A 12,470-nucleotide genomic window follows, 5' to 3' on the forward strand; every position below is an offset into this window, starting at 1 on the left:
CTCCCCCCCCCAAAAAAAACCACCCTCCTTCCCTCCGGTGTCGTGTTTTGAGCAGAACTGCTGGCTTTTAGCAATGCATGGGTCTGGATCGGTATGATATGTGTGGGGCAGGACCCCCACCCCATCTGTACCCCTTAGGCAGCTTGATGGCAGTTTGGTGTTCACATGGTCTGGTGGTCTGGTGACCGCAAGAACACCCTCTCCTTCCACATTGGGGTGGGGGGATGGAGTTGGGTGGCTAGGGTTTTTCGGTTGGGGGGGGAAGAGAAGAGGCTTAATATCAACTGTTTTCCCAACTGCGCACCAAGTTCTGATAAGTTGGCAAAGAGAGAGGGCTGTGTGTCTGAGAGAGAGAGAGCATTTTTGCAAGAATGCTGAGCGCATAAGTCCCAGTGTGTCAGAGTTTGCACGGCTATTCCTTGCCAGCTTGCATAGGGGTTACTTCAGTGTATGCGTCCTGGGTTTGTAAGTATCAGTGAGCCATTGAGTGCCCCAGAGGTCTCGAAATCCACCCCCGTGAGCCATGGACACGGGCGAGTGTGCAAATGTGCCGTGTGGTGCCATAGGCCCCATGCTCCCCCCTGCATGGAAGGATGGGCACATGGAAGTGAGAACGTTCGTGTGTGCCAGACGAGAGAGGGACGGCGTGCAAGAGCTTGGCGGTCTGGCGCACATGTCGCCCAGGACGAGTGTCCACGCAGGGCCCTCGTGCAAAGGCGTGCAAGGCAGCTGATTGTGAGTGAGGTGTGTGTGTGTGTGTGTGTGTGTGCTTTCTTCCTGTGCCTACCCTCCATATGCGTGTGGCATCGGTGTGTGTCGGGCCACCAGTCTGCAACGCCAGTGTTGCAGCACGAGGCATGAAATATTCACACGCCATGCTGTATATTTCATGGGAAAGGGGTTCTCCGGGCGTCATCAGAGCAAACACAGTTTCTTACATTCCTGTTAATTTTCGGGGGGGGGGGTGTCATTTTGCTTAGTTGTGAACACATCTCAGTGCCCCCCCAAGCCTGTCTTCCTGCGGTGCCCTCGAAGTCAGCATGTTGCGTTGCCAGTCACGGGACGGTTGGGCTGTTTGTTTTCTCTGTGTGTGTCAAAATCCACTGTGTGTTGCAGGGCTCCCTTTGAAAAGGACAAAATGTTCGCCCTTCCCTTGATGTGCCCAGCTATAAAGTCTCTTTCCTATATGCAAGGTTGTTTTGCTTAGCGGTGAAGCGTTTGCCTTATGGTGCCGATATTATTGCGGGCTCCTTCTGACTTTTGCAGCGTAATTTCTCTGCTCTCGTGTCCCCTCCAGCGGGGCAGCCTCTCCCCCCTCCCTCTCTGATCGATTCTTGATATTTTATTTTAATTATTGAACAGCCGGCCTCTCGTGTAACGACTTCCTCGCTGCAAACTAAGGGTGATTCTTCTGATAAGTAACTCCTAAACAAAGCGGCGTCTTGCAAGAACCTTGACATGCTTTTCTATCGAGGGCATGGATTTTATTTTATGTTTAAATGCATTTGTTGTGTGTGTGTGGGGGGGAGACTGATAGCAAACTTAAGGATTTTTCTCGCAGCGGGGAGCATTTGAAATAGGCCGCCCCCAAAAACATAGAGAGGCATTTAGAACAGACGAGGCCCGTGTTGATACAAGCTGGCCTAAGCTTTTGACAGTAGATGTGCAAAGATCTGGCCCAGCCAAGTCAAAATTTGGCCCAGTTTCAATATTCCCTTATCAGAATTCTGGACTCCCTCTTTTTTTTTAAAAAAAACTGTTTTCGAAAGCTTTGAGACTTAAATCTTGCCCATTGCTTGTAAATCCTTTTTGCTATTTTTTTTTTAAACAGCCTGGTGTTCAAAGTCCTGTCCCTGAGATGGAATAAAATGCCTGGCTTTCTGGGTTTCAGAATTTAAAAAGTGAAAAATCTTGACTTAAATCTTCACCTTGGGTCAAACACATATGAGCCTGTGTAAAATATCAGCCAGCAGTTTCAAAAACCCTGCTCTGTGAAACAATTGCGGTCATGCTGCAAGAAAGGGAGGTTTGTTCAGCGTTTGTTTTTTTAAGAAGGGTTTTGTTAGTTCAGAACTCCTAGGAAGTGTAGGAAGCTGCTTGCTGCAACCCTGTATGATGTACTGCTCTCACTGGGGGAATGGGACGGGTAATTTTGCACCAGATAATAGGGTTTGGTACAGTCCATCATGACTGAGAACAGGGGCAGAGTAGACTGTCCTGTGCAGAAGAGGGTACCCGTTGCGTGTCTGCACGAGTCTCTGCTCTAGATTTGCGCCTCTTATTTTTAATCCAGGCAAAAAAATCAACTCATTTTTATCACATGGTTAGGAAACTACGGACCAAGTGGAACACTTTTTAAATGTGTCGTACCGCCTTAAAGTCCCATATATATATATGGAATGATGTGTGAATGGGGGGGGCATATTTGCAATGGAGGAATATTTCTGTTTTGCAAAATGCGGAGACGCGCTGTGGATTGCTCTCAGTTTCAGCCGGGGGGGGGGGCAAGGTCTGCAATTTGGAGCAGAGGAGTCCGTTCCAAAACCAAAGCGTTCCAAAACCAAGGCACGCTTTCCCATAGAAAGTAATGCAAAACGGATTAATCCGTTCCAGACTTTTAAAAACAACCCCTCAAACAGCAATTTAGCATGGATTTCGCTATCTAACGAGACCATTGATCCATAAAATGAAAGCAATAATCAATGCACTGTACTATAAAATAAATAAGACAGTGTTGTAGGTGATAAAAATTAAAATTATTATTTTTTCCTTCCCCGCACTGATGATAGTCATTGTTTGGATGGGGGGCTTTTATCCATTTCCACAGTCACACAACCAACCAACCAGTAGCTGAACTGGGTTCCACACACAGTGGCAAAAGCAAGTGAACCGAAAAAGCCTCAAAAACAGAAACGCACAATAAAGAGTAAAAACAAAAATGCCAAACTTAATCCGTTCTGGAAGTTCATTTGACTTCTGAAATGTTCGAAAACCAAGGCATGGCTTCTGATTGGCGTAGGCGCCCTGGAAACAATAGCCGACAGCCGCATCGGACATTCGGCTTCTGAAAAACTTCGAAAACCGGAACACACACTCCCGAGTTTTTGGTGTCTGGGAACCAAGCCGTTTGAGAACCAAGGTACCACTGTAGACAGATTTTTTTTTGAGAATTGCAGGTGGAGAGGGATGCTGTGGCACACAGGTTCTGCTTGGGGGGGGGCATATCGTGTGTGGGGGGGGGTACCTCGTTGGCTACTGAGCAGAGAAGATGCTGGGCTCCCCCTGGGTCCGATGGACTTGCACACGGTGGACCATGTCGGTTGCATACTGAAGCTCTGAGCCCCGGCGACGGTGCCTGCCCGCTTGAAGAAGGTAGAGGCAGCAACGGGCCGGCTGGGTTTTGCAGCAGCTTCAAGCGCAGTTCCAATTTTGCTCCCATTTCTCAGGCCGGGGCACCGAGGCTGAGGAAATGGAAGAGGTGGCTTGTGGTGCGAGGAGTCGGTGACGCAGTTGCGGCTGACACGCAACAAACCTGCAAATTGGGGCTTGCAGCGTGGTGCGCCCCCCTATCCCAGCAAAAGGGAGAGAGCCATAACTTTAAGAAATCGGTGGGTTAGAGCGTGGTGTTGATAACGCCAAGGTTGCGGGTTCGATTCCTGTAAGGGACGGATGCATTGCAGCGGGTTGGGCTTAATAATAATAATAATAATAATAATAATAATAATAATAATAATAGTAATAGTAAATAATATATATTTTTATTTATACTCTGCCCTCCCCGGTCCAGAGACCGGGCTCAGGGCGGCCAACAACAAATATAAAACATTGATTAAAACGACTTAAAAGCAGCTTAAAGGCAACATAAAGTACAACATAAATATCACATCACCAGGGCTAACTAGCCGTTAGTCCTGCTAAGGCCAGCAAGGAGACCAGGGAAGTATTTAAGTGTGGGGACCCAGAAAAGTTGACACTCGGGGTCCTTTCTGACTTACAGTTCTATGATCTAAAGCAGGCATCCCCCAAACTTGGCCCTCTAGATATTTTGGAACTACAACTCCTATCATCCCTAGCTAACAGGACCAGTGGTCAGGGATGATGGGAATTGTAGTCCCAAAAACATCTGGAGGGCCGAGTTTGAGGCCGTTGACTAGTACTGGTTATAGGGAGCATGTGACTCCCTTTCTGCAACAGCTCCATTGCCTACGGGTCTGTTGCCGGACATAATAATAATAATAATAATAATAATAATAATAATAATAATAATAATAATAATATAATAATAATAATAAATAAGCCACCCATCTGACTGTGTTGTCTCAGCCACTCTGGGCGGCTTCCAACAAAAATATAAAAGCATAATAAAACATTTAAAAGTTCCCTGTGCTTCAGATGTCTTCTAAAAGTCAGACAGTTGCTGCCATTTGGTGCAGGCAATACTGAGCTAGAAGGATCAGCAGTCTGGCTTGGGATAAGGTAGCCCTTAAACTTCCCCGTTACCTGAACCACGAGGACTAGCATCTCTATTTAAACTGTTTGGTAGTAGGCTGTCTGCCTCGCATGCAGAAGGTCCCAGCTTCAACCCTCAGCATTTCGAAGCAGGTTTCTGGGAGAGGCTCCTGTCTGAAACCCGAAACTGCTGATAATACTGAAGGAAGAGGGGCCAGGGGTCGTGGGTTCGAGCCCCACGCTGGGCGAACGTTTCCTGCATTGCAGGGGGTTAGACTAGATGACCCACAGGGTCCCTTCCTGCTCTGCCATTTTCACGACTCCCTGATATAAGAAGTACCGTACCTTTTCCCTACTGCACTGTGAGAGACGGAGGAATGCCTCTACAGTATTTAGAAGCGGTATTCTTCTAAATGAGAAGGGGGAAGCTCCTCTTCTTACATCTGGGATGGGGAATGCCTCTTCTCCCACCTGGGATATCTCCCTGCAGATATCGTTGGAGGAATGCCTCTGTTTGGAATAATAATAATAATAGTTAATAATATAACAATGTATTATTTATACCTGCCCATCTGGCTGAGTTTCCCCAGCCACTCTGGGCGGCTCCCTACAGAATATTAAAAACACGATACAACATCAGACATTAAAAACTTCCCTAAACAGATTGTTGTTTATTTACTTGACATCTGACGGGAGGGTGTTCCACAGGGTGGGTGCCACCACCGAGAAGGCCCTCTGCCTGGTTCCCTGTAACCTGGCTTCTCCCAGGGAGGGAACCGCCAGAAGGCCCTCGGAGCTGGACCCCAGTGTCCGGGCTGATCGATGGGGGTGGAGACGCTCTTTCAGGTCTTCAGGGCCGTTTGGGGCTTTCAAGGTCATCACCAACACTTTGAATTGTGCTCAGAAACATCCTGGGAGCCAATGTTGGTCTTTCAGGACCGGTGTTATATGGTCTGGGCGGCCGCTTCTAGCTGCCATATTCTAGTTTGGTTGAAGTTTCCAGGTAACCTTCGAAGGTAGCCCCATGTGGAGCGCATGGCAGTAGTTATGACCTTTAAAGACCTACACGGTTTAAGCCCAGGCTATGTGAAGAACGGTATTCTCCCGTATGAACCTGCCCTGGCTCTGAGATGTTTGGGGGTTCCCTTCTCTTAGTCCTGCCAACCCCACAGACGTGCTTGGTGGGGATGCAAGACGGGGCCTTCTCTGTGGTGGCTCCTCCCAGGCAACTTTGGAACTCCCTGCCGAGAGGAGCCAGGCCGGCTTTCCTCCCTCCGGCAAGTGAAGTCCTTTCTTTTCCAACAGGTGCTTTGGGAGCTGCTGTTTTGGAAGGAAAGGGCTTTCAATAGTGCTGCGATGCTTCTATTGCGTGCATTTTAATAGATACTATTTTAATTTTATTAGGGTTTAATGAATGACAACTTTTTATAGGTTTGTAGCATTTCTGCATTTTTATCTGTGGCTGTTTTAGTCTCCCTAAGTCCCAATCTGATGGGGGCAGGGGGGAGGCAGGATGTAAATGAAATGATGATGATGATGGTATTCAGGTAATTAAAATGCAGTACTGTAGTAAAAATAAAAATATTCCATGATGGCCAGTGAATGAGGGCAGCTATTCTGAAGCCCATTGGAAGTTCAGTCGAGGTTCAGGTGATCTTCCAAGCCGATTTCTCTGGGTTTTGTGCAGGAAGAGGGAGAGAGGGCCTCTGAGATGGTACAGAGTGCATTGGCTGTCTCTCAAAGGAAAATGAAAGCTGCTTTTAAAATGAGTCCCCCTTTCCATTTTTCCTAGGGAAACTCTATTCTAAGACAGTATTTATCTTAGCAGCTGAATTTTTTAGAAGTACTGGCATTTTTGGATGTGTACACACACACACACACACACAGAGAGAGAGAGAGAGAGAGAGAGAGAGAGAGACTCAATATGGAGGCAACTTAAAGAATCCCCCCCTACCAGAATGCCTTTTAATCTAGCCATTTTGCTAGATAAAATAGCAAATAAAAGAGGTTCGAGAGCATGTGCAGAGTATTTCTCCTCACCTCAGCCTTTGCAAATTCTGATATTCTCTGGGGAAAGAAAGAAAAAAAGTTCAGATTTTTATCCAGGCTGGAAAATTCCGCTCTCATTTAAAAACAAAAACACCTCAGCTTTTCATTACTTATTTCAAGTTCCTAGTCCCTAAGACTGTAAGGGGGGGGGGGAACACCTGGAAGTGTGGAAGACCGAGCCCAGAGGGTTTACTGCCTGTCACATGCTCAGAGAGGGTTTTAATAACGGTAGTTTTGCATATTGCTAAGTTGTTCCGAGCTTGCTGCTGTTTGGAATTTCATTTCTTGACGGGAAAACGAAAAAGAGGGATTTTTAAAAGGTGGTTTGGAGAGTTGCTGTTTTGTTATCGCCGTGCTTTTGAGCATGTAAGCTGGTTACAGAGTAATGTTGGCTGCGGAAGCCTTGGAATATGAAATTTTAGAAGGAAGAGAAAGAAGCAAGTTTCTAGTCCCTCAGACAATAGCCAGAGGCTTGGGATAATGCCCAGATCTTAGAGTGAGAACCTTTGCGCATCGTATATCCCTTGTGCTAATTTTGCTGCTACTCTCCCTGTCGCCAGTTTGATATGAAAACGAAAAAAGAGAGAATATCCCCCCCCCCCAAAAAAACGTGGATATCATATGCCACATTTGGGAAGCGTGGAGTATGAAACATTAGAATAATAATAAAAAACCAACGGCTTCAAAATACAAGAAAAGCGATTCCGACTAAACAGACCGGGGGGGGCTTTCCGAAAGTAAAAGCTGTTCGACAGTGGAATGGTCTCCCTCGGGAGGTTGTGGTCTTTCCCTGGAAGTTTTTAAGCAGGGGTTGTATGGCCATCTGTCATGCAGTCTTGAGCTGAGATTCCTGCATTGCAGGGGGTTGGACTAGATGAGCCCTGGGGCGCCCTTCCAACTGTATGATTCTAGGATTCTAGTCCCTAAGAAAGCGGTACGAGGCTCGAAGGTGTGGAATATAAAATATTAGAAATAAATAGATGCCCATAATTCTGTCAGAAGATACTTTTATTTAGAGTCCCCCCCAAAAAAAGTTTGCCTCCCCTCTGAGCATACCCAGAGTGCCACCCCCCTCCCCGCAGCCGCCCAATAATTCCCAACTCTGTGAATTCAGGGTAGCCAGGTCACAAGTATCCCTGAAGGAGCGTTTCCACCCTGGACACCGGGGTCCAGCTCCGAGGGCCTTCTGGCGGTTCCCTCCCTGCGAGAAACAAGGTTGCAGGGAACCAGGCAGAGGGCCTTCTCGGTGGTGACACCCTCCCTGTGGAACGCCCTTCCATCAGATGTCAAGGAAATATACAACTATCTGACTTTTAGAAGACGTCTGAAGGCAGCCCTGTATTGGGAAGTTTTTAATGTTTGATGTTTTATTCTGTTTTTAATCTGTTGGGAGCCGGCCAGAGTGGCTGGGGAAACCCAGCTGGATGGGCCGGTTATTAATAATAATAATAATAATAATAATAATAATAATAATAATAATAAACATTATCATTATTATCATTATTATTTTGCCCCTTTCTCTCTCTCCATCCCCCCCCCTCCCTAAGACACAACTTCCAATTTAGCGATTTCAAATGCTTGGCAAGCAGTTTGCGCAGAGACATTCCTTCGGACGGGGACGTCTGCCTTGCTGGCAAAGCCACAGCACCCGGGCCCAAAAATAGCCCTGGCACACTTGGGGCCACTCCTAGCCAGGACGCCGCAGTGACCTGCTTGATTTGAGTCCAGGCCCTTGATGGCAAATTCTCTCTCTCTCTCTCTCTCTCTCTCTCTCTCTCTCTCTCTCTCTCCAGCTGTCTCTCCGCACCTTGGGACTTTCCCTCGCTCTCGTCTGGGCTCAGCCACCTCCTCGCTTGAGGCCGCTTTTAGAAACCTAGGTCATGATTTTGCATTTCTTCTTCTTCCTGGGTTCCCCGACCTTCTGCTCTCCGGGTTTTGTTCATTTGCTTGTTTACTCTCGGGAGAAAAACAACAACCCAGAGATGGGTCCTTTTTTTTCAGGACGGAGACATGGCCAGCCTGACCTGGAAAGGTTGGGGGTTGAGCTCTGGGTGAAGCAGGCATACCCAGCCTCTTCCAACGTTTCTCCCATGAAAATAGGGACGTCCTATTCCATCCCCTCCAACGTTTCTCCCGTGAAAATAGGGACGTCCTATTCCATCCCCTCCAACGTTTCTCCCATGAAAATAGGGACGTCCTATTCCATCCCCTCCAACGTTTCTCCCATGAAAAGAGGGACATCCTATTCCATCCCCTCCAACGTTTCTCCCATGAAAAGAGGGACATCCTATTCCATCCCCTCCAACATTTCTCCCATGGAAATAGGGAAGTCCTATTCCATCCCCTCCAACATTTCTCCCGTGAAAATAGAGACGTCGTATTCCATCCCCTCCAACGTTTCTCCCATGAAAATAGGGACGTCCTATTCCATCCCCTCCAACATTTCTGCCATGAAAAGAGGGACGTCCTATTCCATCCTCTCCAACATTTCTGCCATGAAAAGAGGGACGTCCTATTCCATCCTCTCCAACATTTCTGCCATGAAAAGAGGGACGTCCTATTCCATCCCCTCCAACATTTCTCCCATGAAAATAGGGACGTCCTATTCCATCCCCTCCAACATTTCTCCCATGAAAATAGGGACGTCCTATTCCATCCTCTCCAACATTTCTGCCATGAAAAGAGGGACGTCCTATTCCATCCTCTCCAACATTTCTGCCATGAAAAGAGGGACGTCCTATTCCATCCTCTCCAACATTTCTCCCATGAAAATAGGGATGTCCTATTCCATCCCCTCCAACATTTCTCCCATGAAAATAGGGACGTCCTATTCCATCCTCTCCAACATTTCTGCCATGAAAAGAGGGGCGTCCTATTCCATCCTCTCCAACATTTCTGCCATGAAAAGAGGGACGTCCTATTCCATCCCCTCCAACATTTCTCCCATGAAAATAGGGACGTCCTATTCCATCCCCTCCAACATTTCTCCCATGAAAATAGGGACGTCCTATTCCATCCTCTCCAACATTTCTGCCATGAAAAGAGGGACGTCCTATTCCATCCTCTCCAACATTTCTGCCATGAAAAGAGGGACGTCCTATTCCATCCTCTCCAACATTTCTCCCATGAAAATAGGGATGTCGTATTCCTATACAAGCAAGCAAGCAAGCAAGCAACCAACCAACCAACCAACCAACCAATAAATCAATAGAACCAGTAATAACAATAAACAGTTTACAGTTATATCTAAATTAAAATAGGCAGCCACAAGTAAACAGTTTAACCAGCACCAACTCGACAGAAAACAAAACAGAGGCACCAAAATTAGAACTGTTTAAAGCAGTGGTTCCCAACAGGTGGTCCGGGTCTGCGAGCTATGCCAGAGGGGTCCGCAAGATGCTATTAGAATAAAAAATATATTAAATATATTTCGTATGATAACAGATTTTTTGTTTTGGCCGCTTCCTGCATGAGCAGAGTCGAGCGCAAAACTAGAATTAGATAGAGGCAGTAGTTCTGCTGTATGCCGTTAGGTGGCGCTTTACAAACACTACTGTTTTGCAAAGAGGCAGCGCGCGCATTCTACTAATGCTCACCTCCCCAAGATGCTTTGCGTGCGTCGGCTTCATTTGTGCGCTACTGCGCAGGTACCCTGTCTTCTCCATTCCCCTCCCTCCTCCCTGGCGCGCGCTGCCTCTTTGCAAAACAGTAGTGTTTGTAAACAAAGCGTTGTTTTTCGCGGAAGCTACAGTTCGCGTAGTTAAAAATAGACCGTTGGTTAAAAAGTGGTTTGTTAAAACGACAAAGGCCTACAGATGAAGAGGAAGAACTGTAAAAAACGTATAAATATAAAATATAAAAAGACTCTTAATTTGGCTCTCACTTTTTAATTTTAGGATTAGGAATTAATGGGGGTCCTTGTCACAATAGCGGCTCGATGAGGGGTCCTCGAGAAAATTTTGTTGGGAACCCCTGGTTTAAAGCACTTTGAAATGTTTTAACCGGTTGCCCCAGCCCAAGATTCTATACCTCATAGAATCGTAGAGTTGGAAGGGGCCCCCAGCGGTAATCTAGTCGAACCCCCTGCGATGCTGGAATCTCAACTAAAGCATCCACGGCAGATGGCTGAATATGCAAGCTCGATTGCATTATATTAGTGTGTGCACGCACACACTCACAGTTGCAATCAACATTATTCAAAACCCTCCCCCCCCATTGCAAACCAGGGTCATTATCCAAATTTGCAAACTTTCAGCAGTTTTGCAAGGAAGCCAGTCAAAGTTGCATTGGCTTTGGTTTGGTTTGCTCCTTGCAAAACTGCTTAAAGTCTGTAAATTTTGACAATGAACCTGATTTGCAATTGGGGTGGGGGTGGGGGCGAGGTTGAATCATTTCGATTGCAACTGCATATTTGTTTAGTTGTTTAGTTGTGTCCGACTCTTCGTGACCCCATGGACCATAGCACGCCAGGCACTCCTGTCTTCCACTGCCTCCCGCAGTTTGGTCAAACTCATGTTCGTAGCTTCGAGAACACTGTCCAACCATCTCGTCCTCTGTCGTCCCCTTCTCCTTGTGCCCTCCATCTTTCCCAACATCAGGGTCTTTCCCAGGGAATCTTCTCTTAACATGAGGTGGCCAAAGTCTTGGAGCCTCAGCTTCAGGATCTGTCCTTCCAGTTGAGCACTCAGGGCTGATTTCCTTCAGAATGGAGAGGTTATACATAATGTATTGTTGTTGTTGTTTAGTCGTTTAGTCGTGTCCGACTCTTTGTGACCCCATGGACCATAGCACGCCAGGCACTCCTGTCTTGCAGTAGGTTTTTCCTACTTTCTTCAGTTTAAGCTGGAATTTTGCTATAAGAAGCTGATGATCTGAGTTACAGTCAGCTCCAGGTCTTGTTTTTGCTGACTGTATAGAGCTTCTCCATCTTTGGCTGCAGAGAATATAGTCAATCTGATTTCAATGCTGCCCATTTGGTGATATCCATGTGTAGAGTCGTCTCTTGTGTTGTTGGAAAAGAGTGTTTGTGATGACCAGCTTGTTCTCTTGACAGAACTCTATACATAACATATAATTTTACCCAAATCTTCCAGTTCACCTTTTAAGCTCAAATGCCATCCCCTTTGCTTTAAACCAGGGTTCTCCAACTTCCAAGAGACTGCGATCTACTCCCACTATAGATAAACTGGCAGTGATCTACTCACTGGATCAACCAGAGTTGCTGAGCTTTTTGGGGGGACCGGTTGGACAGGCCTGATTTAAACAAACGAACAAAAAAAAATCGAATCTCCTTGGTAGAGTTTAACCGTTTATCATGGAACATTCCTAAACCCGAGCTTATCTCCTGGACCACATAAGACAAAAAAAACAAAAAACAAAAAACCAGCTAACTGTGGGGACATAAAGTAAAATAATATAAGGGTGGGGGCAGGGGGTGGGGGCTGCAGCTGGTCTGGTGCCCACTTTAACCAGAGTTCATTGAACAACAGGAAACGGATGCGAATATTCGTTTCCTCCTTCCCCCCCTCGCTTTGCCCAGTTTTGCTCAGTTTCCCCACTGGATCCTCCCTAGTAAGGGGTATTTAAGGTCAAGAGCAGGGCAGGCTGCTTTGAAGATCCCTCCCCCCCTTTCATTTTCTAGTGAAAGTTGTGTCCAGGGCATCTGCTCAGCAGACAGGGAAGTCAGAAGGAACGCAGTCCAAGCGGGAAGGAGGGAGGGAGAAAAGGAGGAAGGTTATTTTCAAAGAAAGGGCCCAGTGTTTTCTTTCAACAATGCTCAGCAACCAGACTGGGGAGGCTGGAAAAAAAAGTTGTGCAATCTTATCTCTGCCCTTCTCCGTTCTGTGCTCCCTCCCTCCCTCCCTCACCATGCCTCCCCCCCCCCAATGCTTTTCAGTCCCGCCCCACAACTCACTCCCGGGCCAAGTCAAGGATGCAGTTATTTTTTATTTTCCTTTTAGCATGTGACGCTC

At 46.8% G+C, this 12,470-nt stretch overlaps 1 protein-coding gene across 8 annotated transcripts in view; it reads left to right on the top strand.

Annotated features, from left to right (window-relative positions):
* Positions 1 to 12,470, top strand: part of NFIC (nuclear factor I C) — a 119,769-nt gene that overhangs the window by 8,278 nt on the left and 99,021 nt on the right. Inside the window, exon 1 of one of the 8 annotated variants that reach the window (XM_060275302.2) lies at positions 366 to 465. The exons of 5 other annotated variants lie outside the window; for them this stretch is intronic. In XM_060275302.2, the coding sequence (XP_060131285.1) occupies positions 451 to 465 (15 nt within the window). In that variant the 5' untranslated portion in view covers positions 366 to 450. 2 more of the 8 variants (XM_088673084.1, XM_088673082.1) reach the window with 2 other exon arrangements.

This window comes from Zootoca vivipara, chromosome 6, assembly GCF_965207765.1.
Source record: "Zootoca vivipara chromosome 6, rZooViv2.hap1.1, whole genome shotgun sequence".
Taxonomy (NCBI): Eukaryota; Metazoa; Chordata; class Lepidosauria; order Squamata; family Lacertidae; genus Zootoca; species Zootoca vivipara.